Raw genomic sequence first — 16,353 nt, forward strand, 5'->3', positions numbered from 1 at the left:
AGTGGTTAAAAAGATCTTTCTGCTCTTATGCGTAGACAGGACCTATCAACAGAAGTTTTGTCGTCACACCTCTTCTGACAGTAACTCCTGTAGACAGATGCTTCTAATGTAGATGTAGCTCATCAGTCCCAAACCTGCTACTTTGCAGTCCCCCTTCAAACCTTTCATTCACAATTCTGTATAGCTTAACCTAACTGATCCCCTACAAGCCCCTCAGCCACCCACAGCATCCAATGTACATTCCTTCAGATTACCACCCCGGTTTTGCTATCCTAGGCTGTTACTCTTCACCCCTTTTTGTCTTTCCAGCCCCTCCCACACACTGAACCCTGAACCTCATATTTTTGGTTTCTGTCTCGGCCCCCAGAAGACAGGTAATCTGGCATGGGGGAAGCCCTGAATCTTAAAAAACAAAAAAACAAAACATAGCTCCCCCTCAGCCCCCCCGACCTGACTTTTATGTCAGTCCATGACCCAAAAAAGGTCTCCCAACCCTGTACTAAATGAACCTTACTGACAGGTTTGGCAGCCTCAGAGCAATGGTATGCAGCTAGATGAAATGCAAAATTTCTATACAGGATGGTACAACAGGGAGTTCATTTTACTAATGTATGGAATTTCTACACACTTTGTTTACTTAAAATCTTCTGCTAACAAAAACCCAATTCTGTAATCGGCTGTCTGTTTCAGAGGGGGAGAAGTCTAACGTACACCAGCAGTAAAAATATTTAAAACCCTTTGAAGTGCTATAATGAAGAAAGATTTACAGTCTAAATAGATTTCACTACTCGTGCCCTCATCCTCCACTGCATTCTTGGGAATTACTTACGCAGATCTCCCTTCCACATCCAGTTTAGTCGGACTGACTCCCTTTTTGGAAAGGGTTGATGAAATTTTTTCCACATCTCCCCTTTCAGCTGCTTTCATCAACCGATCATCATATTTGCTCCAATCTGTATTCAGCTGCATAGAGACAAAAGTTTAAAAAATAAATAAATAAATAAGTTTACTGCATAGTGTGAACCAATTAAGATATAACAAATTAATATATGCTCTGATTGCCAGGCATTAAATTACAGTTTAACCTGTCAATATCTGCTATAGACACAGAGCAGCATGTTCATTTAAAACCACTACCAAAAGATACCACAGAATTTTCCTAGAGAAAAAAATATGACAGATGGGCAGACACTGTGCTTAATTCACCACAGGAAGATACCCACATGCTACAGTGATGATGGCATCATAGCAGCGATACAGAATAGAATATCACATACTTAAGGAGATAAGTGTGTTCGAGTGCTGTAGAATTTGCTAAAGACCCGAGTGCTGTGAACTCCAGAAATTAAAACAAGTTTGTATTAAACAAATAAAAGCTCAATATGAAAACCAGTCATGTGGCATACAGCTAAAGAAACAACGCTGCCTGCTGCCAGCTTTCCAACCTGCATGCTACATTCTACCCCAGTGTAAAATGAAGACATTTTACTAGATATTTTAATAAGAAGAAAAAGTTTGCAGCCATTAACAGCCTAATCACTTTAGGGGGTTGATGCCACACACAAAGTCTACATCTTTGACTGCAAACACACATCTACAACATGAAACTATAAGCCAGTATCATTCAGTACAATGAGGGTGTCAACTGAGTAACTTTTGAACCAGCTCTTTGTAGCAGACCCAGAAAAGTTAGCTTAGATTCCATACTAAATCTCAAGTCATGAGACCAGTTTTATATTTGAAAAATGGGGTAGTCACAAAACTAAGATTTTGCCATGGGGGTAGAAGGCCACATGAAAGTTTACGTACATATGGTTATCTTTATGCAGGAGCAATTTCTATCAGCAAAAGCTTAACACGAGAGCCACATCACACAGCAAAATGGTTGTGTAGCTAATTAGCCTGTGTTCTGAAACACCTGCAGTGCATGTTTATTACCACCCAACATTCGTACCATGGCAGAGTCCCAAAAGCCAGAGCCAGAGCCAGGCTGGGACCCTACTCAGCTACTGTATGGCTGACATCAGTCTCCAGCCCAAAAGAGCTTATAAGTTAAGAGACTATACAAGTGTATGAAATGTAAGTGGGCAGTGAGAAGGTGTAACACAAGCAGGCTCTTTCAGCACAGAATACAAGGGGTTATAGTAGTGGGGTGGTGGTAGTAAAATTACAACTTGCCAACTATCTAGACATTTTCAAATATAGTTTTCCACACAGCAACAAACAGGTTTAATCAGAAACGCTGAGGTGGCTTTACAGATTTTGATTGGAAGGTTTTCACGCATACATGAAAGGTGTGATGTGTGTGTTAAAGTACAATGGGAGATTTAAATGAAATTCAATCTATGCTCCTTATGTGTAGGATAGCAAGTGGCTAGAAGAAGGCAGCATCATAGCAAAATACTCCCAAATTCTGCCAATCTACCATTCAGTAGTATACTAAGTAAGTACAGCAATTTTGACACCAACTTCTATTAAAGTAAGTGGTTGGTTATCTGCTTATTTCATAGCTAAAACTCACCTCCATTGTTAGGAAGGAGGCTGACAAATAGTAGGGAGCCTACTTTTATCTAACATTCCTTCAAGTTGCCCTTCTGATACATGTTCAAGCTACAAGAGAAGCGTGCAACTTACACTTGCAATGCACACAACGGACTGCCCAACTGACGAGAGTCAGGCTATTTTGTCCCTTATACCACTCCACTGATGGGCAGCTTAAACCTCTCACACACGTTTACTTCTGCACCAAGATTCCCACCTGAGTTACGTCAGCTTATTCCATTCCTTGTTGAATTTAGCCCATTAAATTAAAAACACAAAAAAGCAATGGCTGAACTATATAGTAGAACCAGTAACTTAACTTCCGAATTTCAAAATGAAAAGCTGATGCCGAAAACCAACAAGATCAGACTTTCCCTGTGCTGTCCTCTCTCATTAACACTGTAGTGTAAACATTTTAGATGTTCTCAGGCAGTTCCCAAAATTAACAACTATTTGGGGTGAACAAGAATGAGAAAGTTCACAAAGTTGTTTCAAAGTACCTGCAGAGTGCTATGCTATGCAGATTTAGTAAAGATACAGAAATAATTTTAAGTAGTAAGCAATTCACCCACTAAACATCACTCCTTGAAACCAAAACAAACCTCCACACACAAATTTAGAGTTTCAACAAACTTGGGCCAGGAGATCTGAGAAGCCAAAACGTATTAGGAGTCCACCCCAACAAATGAAACCAGCATACCTTTCTAGCTCAGAGGCACATACGTCACTTTGTCTGAATAACCCTTTCCAGTCAAGAAAAATTCTAGTCTGAGCTAAGAACCTGCGTGCAACACTTCAGACTGATCAATTCAATATTAGGGAAACTGCAGGCAGAAGTAGTCCAGGGTGGGGGGGAAGGGAGATCAGGATTATAATGGAATGTTAGCTTGGCTATGCAGAGACTAGCGCCTCTATGCAATTCACTAAAAACAGTAACTTACAGCTATTTGTGGCTGCCAGAGGTCACTGAATACAAACATTTTAAAGTTCTTGATTTAGTGAGAGCCAATCAGCAGCAAACCTAACTGAATTTCTTAAAAAAAAAAAAAAAAAAAAAAAAAAAAGATGAATGATTTATGTTTTCCCATATAACACTGCAAACTGACATTGTTAATGCAACATAAATTTATGTACTGTGAGAAATATATTTTGTTCCACTCTTAATTTATCAAAAATATTAACCTATGATTGAGTCCTGGGTCTGAACGGGTGAGCCTGGTCAGTCTTTATACATACATGAAACAAAGGAAACCAGGAAAAAGGTACATCAACCAAGAATATATGTTAACATTCACTTTAAAAAAAAAAAAAAAAAAAAAAAGTCTGGGACCATTGGTCTATCCATACCCTGAACCTCTGTAGTGATGCTAATGTGCTGTAGCAAGGTCTGATATTACTACTTAAAGAAGCAACTCTTATTCTGCAGAATGCCTAGACAATGGAGCTTGCAAACATGACTGGAACCTCTCTTGTGATAAACAGTCACCATACTTCACTTGTGCATGTACTTTACTGGGAAGGATATGTTGCTTCTCACAGAAAAATGGATTTTTTTTTTGTCACACCTAAATTTCTTTGCATGTGTATTTTGTATTTATATAATTTAAAGAATAGGCATAGAACATCCTCTTGTTGCCTCTAAATACAATTAAGTACAGTGATTTTCAACCTGTGGTCCACAAAATATTTGTAAGATGTCCAAGGAGAGCCATGCCTCCACTCAAAAATTTTTATGACTCCACAAATGAAAAAAGGCTGAAAAATCACACGTTAACATTCAGTGTGATAGATTCAAAGAGAATTCCAGAAAACGTCTTGCATGCAGGCAGCTGCTTGAAATTTTCAAAGATCTTCAGGCTATTCAGGCTCTTATATCTGTAAGTAGGAACAAATTTTTTAACAATCCCTCTTCAATAAAGCTTCTTTTAAAATGAAAAAATATTCCAGATGAAACCACTGTTTTCTTATACCCATAATTAATATGCTCATGAGATTAGAATTACCATAAAAAAGTTTTTCACCAAGTTTTAAGGAAGCAACATACCATAAGGGTTAATGATTTCTGCATATGTTACTTTCAGTTAATTTGGTCTACTAAACCAAGAAATTATCAATTGAGAAGTAGCTCACAGCATGCTTATTTTAACCATAGTATAGTAGAAACTCCCAGAAAGAAATACTATTTATACACTATCAATATGGCAATACACATAACACATGCTAAACAAAAACAAAATAGGAATAGCTTGAATATTTACAAAATGTAAAGAGATGCAGGAAGGTTTAATACAAAAACCTCTCTTCCATTAATAAGAAATACAAGATACATACTGTGTTTTTATCAGCACAGGAAAACCAACAAGTCATCATAGAATTTGCAGCTCCTTGCTGTCAGCAGCAAATAATTTGCCTGGCATTCAGTTACAAACTACTGCAGTTTACAAGGCTAATACCCAACCAGAGTTCAAAACAGGCTGCTCTAAGCAATACACTATTGTTCTGCCCTACATTCATTTTGGTCCATCCTTTACTTAGCTTGGACCTCCAACTATATTTTCTCCATCTTCAGGATCTTCTTCAGACTTCATAACTGTTACAAAAACAAGGTTTCTCTCACTGAAAGACTGCCCAGGGACAGCCTAAGACAGATACAGGAGCTCCTCCTTTTGTAGTTACTACTTAGACGCTCCTTTTCTGGCACTCCACATCAAAACCCTATATAGAGCTTTTGTTTCTGCACCCTTGGTGCTGCAGCACAGACTGCCACAGTGACTCTGACCCAGAGTAATATTCCCCAGATCTGAAATATCCTGTAAACAATATGCAGACAGTCTCACATCAGCCCAGGTCTATTTTTTGATTGTCCAGTACTTGATAGCTGAGTGATAGAAAGGAATAGCTACTAATACATTCTATGCATGCTCACCCTGTGAGTAATACATTTAATGTTTATGGGCAGCAAATGAGATAAGCATATGTGAAACTCTGCGACCAGGGTGCCACATTTTGCAGATGTGCAAACATTCACCTTATAGGAACAAACATGTTAGTCACGTTAACTTTTGACTGCCGCTATATGGGGTCACAGTTATCACTGTTAAACAGGATGCTACAAATAATGGCAGGAAAAGATTGAGTGATTCCACCAACCACCACAAAGCTGGAACCAGCTTTATGGTCATCTGACTTTCAACAGAGTTATGACTACACAGCACATGGACTGCGTGATTCTATTTTGACAAAAATGTGTCTGATTTTAATTTAGAAAAAGCACATGCCTTTGCTTTAAAAAAATTCTCCCTTTGCAAGTATGAATCCCATTCTGAATAAAACCAGGTTTCAGCTTACTTCTGCTGCCTGTCTGTCTCCCCAACATGTTAAATGAGAAGAGCCAGAGAGGCTGTCAAACCATTAAATAGACAGCCTAATGATTAACAGTATTGAAGAGGAAGGGTCCTCTTTCACATATTTTAAATTTAACAGTTGAAAGCTCTTAAATAGCCATATTTAATGTACTAAGTCAACATCATGACTGACTGTTTTGTCTGCAGGGTGTATAAATGTGCGGCAGTGTAACAAAAAAGAAAATACCCAGGACATCACAAGACTACACAACATGCACAGTCAGCAAGCGTGCAAGTGCAATTTTCTGTGGAGACCCATTTTGGAAGGCAGGCATTTCGCAATACACTATCCCTCCTCCTCCTCCTCCTGTCCACGTTTGGGGTGGTGTGCATGCAACTGCTGACACCTCAAAATGCTATGGTTTCTCACCATACATCTTATGTGACTTCTGAGCAAACCCTGCACCACACAAAACACTTTTTCCCTTGAAAGTACGATTCAAACAATTCTCAAAGTTTCCACATGACAGCAGCAATTCAACAAAAAAGTTAATTGAATTTGATACCACATGTCATACTAGCAGTGATCTTATGACCATGAAACAAATCAATTTCCTACAGCTCTAAAGATCATCTGGGGGAGAAAAGAAAAAAAAACACACGTGCCTAGCCTGAACGTGCTAAACCAAGATAAAGTTAGCCTGCTTACTTTGAAAAGGATATGTTTAAAAGCCCCACTGAAATCATAACATATCACACACTAGGTCGCACTGCAGGGCTGACAACAGCATAACTCACTAACATGTCAAAGAACTTTAGAAAATGCATATGAACTTTCACCTTCAAGAGGGATGAACATGGACAGGTTATAAAGAGGACCTCCTTCTGGAAAGGAGCAGGGAAAACTTGCTAGCCAGTTCTACAATACAGTAAACCCCCAATATGTGCAATTTCGACTTGTTCTTAACTCGCAAGTGGAAATCCTGGAGTTCCCAGGGGCTGGGGGGCTGGCAAGAGCACAGCTAGTCTACCAGCTCACCGCTCCAAACCCCAGGTCCCCAGCTGGGGGAAGCCAGGGCGGCATGGCTGGCTGTCCACCCAGATTTCCCCAGCTGCTGGAAGCCGGGGAGAGCTGGTTCCCGGCTCCTAGCCACTGGCATGAGCCAGGAAAAACTGTAGCCATTCTTCTACCAAAGAATTTTACCCCAAGATTACAGTGGGAGACATCTACATTGGAAGATCGTTGGAAATCCTTTGCAAATCTGACACATCTAAACTAGGCCTTAACAGAGATCTCAACTACCTTCTGCATTACAAGGACCATTTCCCCAATCTTTGATATTCACAGGAATGGGACACCTCCTACTTAATTTGATTCATCAACTGGCCCTCCTAGTGACAGGTAACCCTTTTTTTATCCCCTCTCTAACCCCCACATCCCTGCTATATAAACCCTGGATACTATTTGTCTATTCCAATCATCAGAAGAAAGTGGGTCTTATACATGAAAGTTCATGACCAAGTAAGTTTGTCTGTCTCCTGGTGTTACAGGGCTACTTGTTATTTGTGAAGCTATAGCCTAAATAGGGCTACCCCTCCGAGGCAGTATGAACAAGTTTGAGTTTACAGCATTGCTGTATTTATTTAAGCCCCAGGGAGGTGGGGGGGGGGAGAGGTAAGGAATGGATCAGACTCTGTCTTCAAATAGGGAAACAGTGCAGAAACCTCAAGCTGCTAAATAAACCGCCAACAGACAAAAGCTGTTACTTTGCAGAGTAATATTGCCAGTGCTCACTTAACACAGAGCAGCTGTTTTGCTAAGTGGGCGTAAAGGCCAAGAACCTTGCAGTGAAGAAGAACAATATAAAACACATCTTGGAAGCAGATTCACTGACCTCTCTCAAAATAAATACCTGTAAAGCTTCGTTTCCCTGAAATCAGGAAGATTGCCTTGAAAAGATACGTATGATGTATTTTCTAGTATCTTGTACAAAACATTCCCAAAATAAATCAGGCATACATTAGTGATCAGTACAGTCAACATATTCCTGCAACCCCAGCATAACTTGAATGTTCACACTGGATCTCGGCTCCCCTGGGCTTGCAGGCTCTGGGAAACTGACCAGCCCACCAGGGCTGATCAGTTTCCTGGCTCCTGGAGTGGCAGGGAGAGGGGAACCAAGCAGCTGCCTGGTTCCAGTCTCCCTGTGGCTTGCAGGACTGGGAAACTGACCAGCTCATGACTGGTCAATTTCCCAGTTCTGCCAGCACAGGGGAGCCAGCAACCAGAGTCTAGAGCCTTCTACCTCCCTTCCCCAAGCCACATGGCTGTCTGAGAGCTGTGCAGCTGGGGAGAAGGGAGTGAGAAAGCTGCAACCACAGGGCTGTGGGTCACCCCGCCTTCAAGCTGGGGACCCCGCAGCTGGCTCTGCACCAGCCATGGTGTCTCTGCAGCACGCCCCCACTCCCAGTTTGGAGACCACGCTTATCTCAAGGCATTACTGCATATTAAAACACAGATTCCATTGCGTCCAAGTCAGTTCTAAAGAGAACTAACCACATTATTCGAAAAATATGTTTATTGTTCAAGTAAACTAGCCACACGTGGCTAACATGTTGGACACGATGGTCTCAGACCCTCAGTGGCTATTTACCCATGCCCTCCTGTTCAACAAGTGCAATGCAAAAACAGAACGAAAACTGGAAGTGTTAAATTAAGCATTTTCCAGATGTTTTGTCAATCAGCTATTGGACAAAAAGTAACCATTATGGTGGTGGACTTGGAGTGATGTTGCCTCCAATGTTATTGTTCAGCTCTCCATGTACTTTTGTAAATACAGCTAGTGTGAAATTTTATAGTTAAGCATTCCTTACAATATCCACTCACTAATCAAGATCAGGTCTATGGGATAACAATGAGGGAATATTGGCAACAAAAAGACCATTAAGTTAAAGCACTGCTGAAAGTGACTCAATATTGTATTGCTAGGGTTTTGTTACTTGGCCAGCAACTGCGGTTACTGAGGAAATGTTAGTTTTCCATTCTTGATGCCCTCCTGTGTCACAAGACCACGAATACCAAGAACATTAGCAGTACACACAAGCATGTTATTTCATAGCATTATCTTACAATAAAATGCGGTGTATTTGCATACAGCTTTACTATTTACACGAGATGCAAAATTCAAGAGGCACTGCTCGGTCCCAGTGGCAGCAGAGTCCAAGAGAGGGTCCAGGAGTTCTGTGCTTTATCTTAGGATGTCCCACAAGAAGAGGAATAGAGATATGGTGGCATGGAGGCAATTGCACAGGTCTGACTCGTTAGCATCACAAGGAAATATTGTGAGCTCCTTTACTTCCTGTGAATTTCTAAAATGTTATTGGAACACGAGCCACCAACACGGTCAGCCTCGCCACAGTGACACAGGAATTTATCTTCTCTACGCTGTTTAGTGCCCTTTGAGGGAAGGGAGGACTAAACAAGCTGAGGGAAAAGGAGGCCAAAGGAAGCTCTGGAAGCAAGGATGAGAGCTTTGACGTGCCCGTGGCTACATGGCATGTCGACACTTTGAAGTTGCCGCAGGAGAGAATTAGCCTAATGGAATGCTGCATACTCATCACAGCACATCATTAGTAGTCTCCCATCAGCCTGATTACCATGCCCCCTTCAAAGTTCGGGGCAAATGTAGAGATAGCCATGCTATTCCAAATCACAGCAGAGGGCAGGATGCCAACTACCTCCGCTGATGGCTCTACAGTGCGGTTACTCACTTAGGCTGCTCAAATTAGATAATCAGAAACCCACCTCACAGGAGCGAGCTCATGTCCAGAAGCCACGTGAAAGGGCAGTTTGGGGGCAGCGATCTATTCAGAGTAGGAGGCATCAGTGTGACAGCTCCATAAAGCAGGGGACGACTGGAGTTAGGGGCAAATGGATATCTATTTTCACTGTCCTTCTAGAGATTGCTACTGCAGGTATAGTCCCGTACATTACCTATACTGATAAGCGTATCCGGAGCCACATGGAAAGATGGGATGCTAATATGGTGAGACAACGGTTAAAGAGATATGGGATGTAGTAATTTGTTTTGTTTGTCGTCTCCTTCCCCATGCAAAATTTTATACTAAAACATTCCAGTTGAAGAGACCTGCAACAAAGGAACTGAGTCACAAGGGAAAACCTTTGGCCAGTTAACATCATTGTACAAAAACCCAAGCTTAAGGAAGCTTTAAGAAAAACAACGTATAGTGCAACTTCCCACAATGTTTTTTGTTTTGTCCTGATTTTAAATGCCAATTGTGCGCTCCCCTCCTCCCCCCAGTTTTACTTCCCACATCCCAACCCTACCCACACCTCCAAAGTGTCTTACCCGGGACAGGGGAAGGAAAGGAAATTGTTAGGAGCCAGCTGATAGGATTTTTAAAAAAATATAAGACGAAATCAAGGCTTTTAGGCCCAGTATGGCTGATCCTTTAATGCAGTTCCTGTACTTTATCCAAGTAGCTAAAGTGTCCCAGCTGATGTCCAAATATTTTCCAAACAATGTAGTATTATATAAGGATCCAACATTTACTCTATAAAAAGATCTAAATAAATCAGTGTGAGTGTGCACAAGAGGCCTTGCTGCCTTTGACCAAAAAGATTAATTGATTTGACTTTCCACATTTGGATTTGGTTAAATACAAAAACAAGAGTTATCTAAAGCTCTGGCATAACAGTATGGAATAACAGATGCCAAATGCCTGTTAGCTTTACACTTGGAAAAAAGCTTAGTTTTGCAAGGAAAAAAATACCATTATAGTAGACTAACTCTGTTCCCATCAAATGCAATACAGCTCCTATTCACTTTCTTAGGAATGGGTAGATACATGGAGAGTGCTTTTGAAAAATCCCCCCTCACCTACACAGTGGATTGCCTCCTCCCTCATTCCATGAAAGGAAATGTTATTGATGTTAATACAAGTTTTGATTAGAATGACTGCCTGCACATACACTTTGTTTACAGCATAAGGAGAAAAGGTAGATCTGGAATACACGTGCACACAACTTCAAAGTCTTTTGTGGATTGAAACAAAAAAGCAGTAAAGTAGCACTTTAAAGACTAACAAAATAATTTATTAAAACAAAAAGCAGTCAAGTAGCACTTTAAAGACTAGCAAAATAGTTTATTATTAGGTGAGCTTTCGTGGGACAGACCCACTTCTTCAGACCATAGCCAGACCAGAACAGACTCAACTATTTTGCTAGTCTTTAAAGTGCTACTTGACTGCTTTTTGTTTTGATAGTGTATAGACTAGCACGGCTTCCTCTCTGTTACCATTCAAAATAATTTATTAGGTGAGCCTCCGTGGGACAGACCCACTTCTTCAGACCACAGCCATACAGAACAGACTCAATATATAAGGCACAGAGAACCAAAAATAGTAATCAAGGTGGACAAATCAGGAAAAAAAAATTATCAAGGTGAGCAATGTTCAAAATCCATACTCAACAGGTACAAAACAGACAAATCAACAAAAATGTTCAGTCTGCCTGCCATTCATTCTGCAAAGGGCTTTGCTATTAGCGGTATTGTTCAAAAAGTACTGACTGCTGAACCACTCATGAACACTTTATATATAAGAGCATAACACACTTGAAAGAGCATTTGGTTATTCTGTTTTTACAAAAAGAGCACATGTTCTTGCAGCTACCTGTTACAAAAACAGAAGGCAGATTAATTATTACAAAGCCCTAGGTCACAACTTATCTATAAGGATTAAAAATTGAATTAATTTATAATTGGCAATATATTTTTTTCTCTTTCTGCCCACAATTTCAAACTTGTAATTGCAAACTATTAACTGATCCTCCACAACTGCCTCTGCCCCTTGGGAAGCAAAACATATATATTTAAACTCAAAGGAGAAACAATGACATGAGAAATTACAAGATAATGTTTTCATTCTATTTAATTTGTAAAGAGACCCTTCTGGTTTAGTTTATGGCTGAAAGTGAACAGGCTGAAAAACCATTCTGAAGTGAACACTACAGAAAACAGACAAAACAGCTTTGCATTTAATGATTAAGACTTGCATTCACATGGTGGCAATTACTCCTTCCAATTTAAAATTAGCTGTTCTAGCACATAAAACAATTACATTCTGATTGCATTTAATCATGTAAACACACTGAGTTCAAATAGTGCCAAACAAAAGTTAGTCAGAGAAAATAGAATTTGCAGAGAGTTCAACATTGCTTTTGTTTTAATAGGTGATCTCAGAGAGAACAACTTTGCTGGATACATTGACTAATAAAACATATCAAGAAGTAATGGTAGATGAAGATTGTTGTACTAGCTCAAAATTTAAGACTAAACAAACCGTTAACTTGGGATGCAAACTTTAGACTAAGATGAAAATATACACATTTGACCTTACCAGAGAGGTAGACATGTTACTCTGTACTCCAACAAAACAAAACAGCAGAAACGTAGCACTTTAAAGACTAACAGAATGATTTATTTGGTGATGAGCTTTCATGGGACAGACCCACTTCATCAGATCAATGAAAACGTATGGCTTCTGTCGACAGATCACTGTAGTGTATGAGATTGATCCGATGAAGTGGGTCTGTCCCATGAAAGCTCATCGCCAAATAAATCATTTTGTTAGTCTTTAAAGTGCTACATTTCTGCTGCTTTGTTACATTTGACATTACAAATCTGAATGTCTGGAACACATATAGGAGGGAATGTTTTGAAAGTAAAACCAGCGCCAGACAAATCTATTAGGCTACATCTACAGTACAGCCATCTGTTGACAGACGCCATGGTCAGAAAGGACCTTCCGACAAAACTTCTGTTGACAGAGTGTGTCCACACACAAAAGCAGATATAAAAAAAGCTATCTGCTCTGTCAACAGAGAGTGGCCAGACTGCCTGGCCCTCACTTGACAGAATGGCCAACCAGAAGCAGAGCAGACAGGGCTGCCCAGTGACCCAGAAGCCCTGTCTGTTGACAGAGGGCCCCCCCGCCCCCGGCTGTCTACATGGCTTTTTTGTTGACAGATTCTGTTGAAAAAAGCATTGTGCCTCATGGGGGCAAGGCAGAAGGCTGTCAACAGAAGTGGCCAGTTCTGTCAACAGTATGACAACAGAACACATTTTTAGTGTGAAAGCTCTGCAGGTTTTGTCAACAACATGCCTGTTTTGTTGAAAATACCCTCTAGTGGAGGTGTGCCCTTAGGATGTAACAGTTTCCAATGCTTTATGCTTCCAGAATACCTTTCGCTTATAATTAACTACTTGTGAAGGCCTTACAGATGAAAGGCGCTCTGAAAGCCCATAAAGTATTTGAGATTTCTATACCCTGACAATTAGAGCTCGGTTAAACGAGAGGACTTCTAAAGAAGACATCCTTGGTTGGGATTAACTCAAGAACAGGATGTTCACAACCAGGTAATAGATACTTAATGAATACAGATTACATTTACAGTTATGGGCACATTCCCTCGAATTTTTTCCATCCATGCGTGGAATAAATTTTCTGTACACTGAGGCATGCGCAAATGTGCACCACCAATAGAAAGACATGCTGCCAGTGGTTGGTGGCTCTGGGCACTCCGCTATTCAGCTGGGCAGCACCTGAATCTCTCTTAGGTGGCTGCCCTAGCATTCAGTTTACAGAAGACACTGGTTCTGAGTCTAATTAACCAATGTTTGTAATGAATTCCAATTCAGAACTTTGAAACTCACTGCATAACTGCATGAAGCCGGCAGCTTTTTAGTGAACCCCTTGATTTCCTTTGTCCCACACAGGAAGAAGGCTGACTTGGGAGAACTAGCAACAACCCACTCACTCTCACTGTTCGACTGCCTGCTGGCCAGCAGGCAGCCAACGAGCAGCTCCCCTCCCAGAAATGCTGTAGTAACCTCTACTGAGGGCAGATGTGACCTGCTCTGCCTCTGCTCAGCTAACCACCTACCTTTCAAAAGTGAGAAAGGAAATTTGGAACAGTTCCCCAGACCCCCAGTTGGTGTTCCAGTTTCAGAGCTCTTAAACAGTGGCAGAACAAACACGTAAATGCCTGGGACAGAACGGCTAAAGCCATTTCATGAAAAAGATGACATTACAGTTCGTCCATCAGGAAAATCGCTTCTCAGCAGCTGGTGTCTTGCACTAGGTAACTGAATATACAATTAACTCCCACCTTAAATGGGAACCAATAGGGACTGTCTGGAAGAACTACAAAAACCAACTGGTGCCTCATGTCTTCTCAATCATTTTCAAGAAGTGGAAAATGACCTAAAAATAAACCAGTGCAGGCATGGTGATGAGAAACTGACATATAACCCAAATTAAAGAGCTGCTAAAAAGTAGACCAGTATGACTATACTTTTTGCATTATAAAACATGTTAAGCAGGTGGTAATTGGATTTTAATGCATTTGTTTGCCAGGTGAAAAAATGAAAGCAATTCAGTAAATCCCCTCTAATTATTTACAGCTGAAAGCAAACACTAATTTAAGCTTACCCTGCATATTACAGCCTCAGAGACAATGAAAGGTGTTTTCTCTCTGATTTCCTGGCAACTCTGAAACATGCTCCGTACCCTGACTCTTATATTGCTCAAGAGGTCATTTATATTACAGCATTTAATTTGGAGGGGAGAGTGCAAAGATGACCAACAGTTTGAATAAAAACATTTTAAAAGGCAACAGAAAGCCTGACTCTAGCACCCCTGCACTGGTAACGTCCCTTAGATTGAAGGGAATAATAAAAACACACACGTCCCCCATATTTTTTTCAAATAAGTAATAAATAAACGAGCAGTCTACCAGTAGAGGCCCTTGAAGGCATTCACTGTACACATGGTACAGAGAATGAGGATTACTCTTGACACTCTGGATAAAGAGAGACAGGATATTCTCAAATTACCCAGAGGTAGCGGAAAGGACACCGAGCTACTGAGAAAGTGAGAATCCCAAGGCAGTATCAGCAAAACAGCTAGTTATTTATAGACTACCCTTGTAGAAGGTTGAGACTTTTCAGGTTCGATTACCACAGCAGCAATTGTCAGGTCCAACAGACAATTTTTAAAAAACTTTTATGCTATGGCACTCAAGTTTGCCACCACACACCTAATGCAGCCAGAGGGTTTCAGTTTGTATCTCTCGGCTGCTGTTCCTCTATCCGCAGTAGGCTGACAGGAGCAGAAAGTCTACGTCTACACTGAGTGATAAATTCGAATTTAAGGCAGTTAGCTTGATAGTAAAACATCACGGTTTTTGCTGTAAATACCACTAGTTCAAATTAAGGAGCGCTGATATCGATATCATAATATAGTTGGTACTGGATGGGTCTAGTGTCAAGTTTGAACTTAAAATTTTGAATAAAGGCCAGAGTGGAAGTGCCATATCTCAAAAATCGAATTTATTAGCCTCCAGAAGTGTCTCACATGTATCCCACAAAGCTACACGGTTACCCGCCAGGCATGGCCACTGCTCTCCGGGGTTCAGGAAGGAGGTCACAGGAAGCCCGTGAATTTGAATTTATTAGCACCCAGTCATTGAAATATAAAGAGGCCCATAATGAAAAATTTCTTTCACCAGTTGCATGGCACCACTTTGGTAGCCATCGCCTTCAATGGACAAGAGATTCTGGACTGTCTTGCAGTTTGGGGAGATGAATCAGTTGTGAGCAGAATTCAGGTGTCCAAGAGAAACGTGAACACATATGATAAGATCTCAGAGTTGATGACTGCCAGAGGTTATTCCCAGGACTCTACGCAATGCCGGGTGAAGGTGAAAGAACTCCAGCAGGCCTATCACAGAGTGTGGGAAGCCAACTGGCATTCTGAGCCATCTCCACAGACCTGCTGCTATTATGAACAGCTGCATATGTTTCTTGGGGAAGACCCCACCACATTGCTCAGTATTAATTACAACAGTTGTGGAGGCCCTGGTATGAAGTGACCCAAGAGGACCTGGAGGGCCAGGAGAGGAAGAGGCCAATGGAGGGGTGGATGGGGGCAACCAGCCAGGGCCTGAGGAAGTTCTTCCTGACAGCCCAGAGCTCTTCACCCCACAGCTGAAACTGGTCCCCCCAAGGCAGGTCCCCAAACCCCCAGGACCAAGCTGTTCTGGTGAGTGTTTTTTTCTGAATGCTAGAAGCAGGTTGTGGGTGGGTGTAGGTATGGATATGGATACAAGTTTTTTCTATACATCTGTATGCCTCTGAACAGTGCATTAATATCTCTGGGGGAGGGAGCACTTATCCTTTCTGGAGATCTCTTCAAATGCCCTCATCCAGGCACTCTTGTATTTTTTGCAACAGGTTCCCCACCCTTCCTCCTCACCACATGGCTGCTGGGCTCTGTGAACCCTGCTACTACAAACCAGCATGGGCAGCACAGGTGGGTTTGCCCTCCTGCCATGACCTTTTTTCCCTGGTGAGGGCTGTTCTGGTGACTGCCGAGAAAATTTTTT

The 16,353-nt window shown here is 41.2% G+C and overlaps 1 protein-coding gene across 2 annotated transcripts in view; it reads right to left on the reverse strand.

Moving 5' to 3' along the window:
* Positions 1–14,640, reverse strand: part of UACA (uveal autoantigen with coiled-coil domains and ankyrin repeats) — a 55,906-nt gene extending 41,266 nt beyond the window's left edge. The window contains exons 1-2 of one of the 2 annotated variants that reach the window (XM_075006769.1): positions 14,400–14,640; positions 830–963 (exon numbers count right to left, since the gene is read on the reverse strand). In XM_075006769.1, coding sequence (XP_074862870.1) covers positions 830–963; positions 14,400–14,468 — 203 coding nt within the window. In that variant the 5' untranslated portion in view covers positions 14,469–14,640. Of the gene's footprint in view, positions 1–829; positions 964–4,872; positions 5,262–14,399 lie in introns of those variants that run through there. The other variant, XM_075006770.1, reaches the window with a different exon arrangement.
* Positions 14,641–16,353: the final 1,713 nt, after the last annotated feature.

Source organism: Carettochelys insculpta, chromosome 12 (assembly GCF_033958435.1).
Source record: "Carettochelys insculpta isolate YL-2023 chromosome 12, ASM3395843v1, whole genome shotgun sequence".
In the NCBI taxonomy this organism is placed as follows: domain Eukaryota; kingdom Metazoa; phylum Chordata; order Testudines; family Carettochelyidae; genus Carettochelys; species Carettochelys insculpta.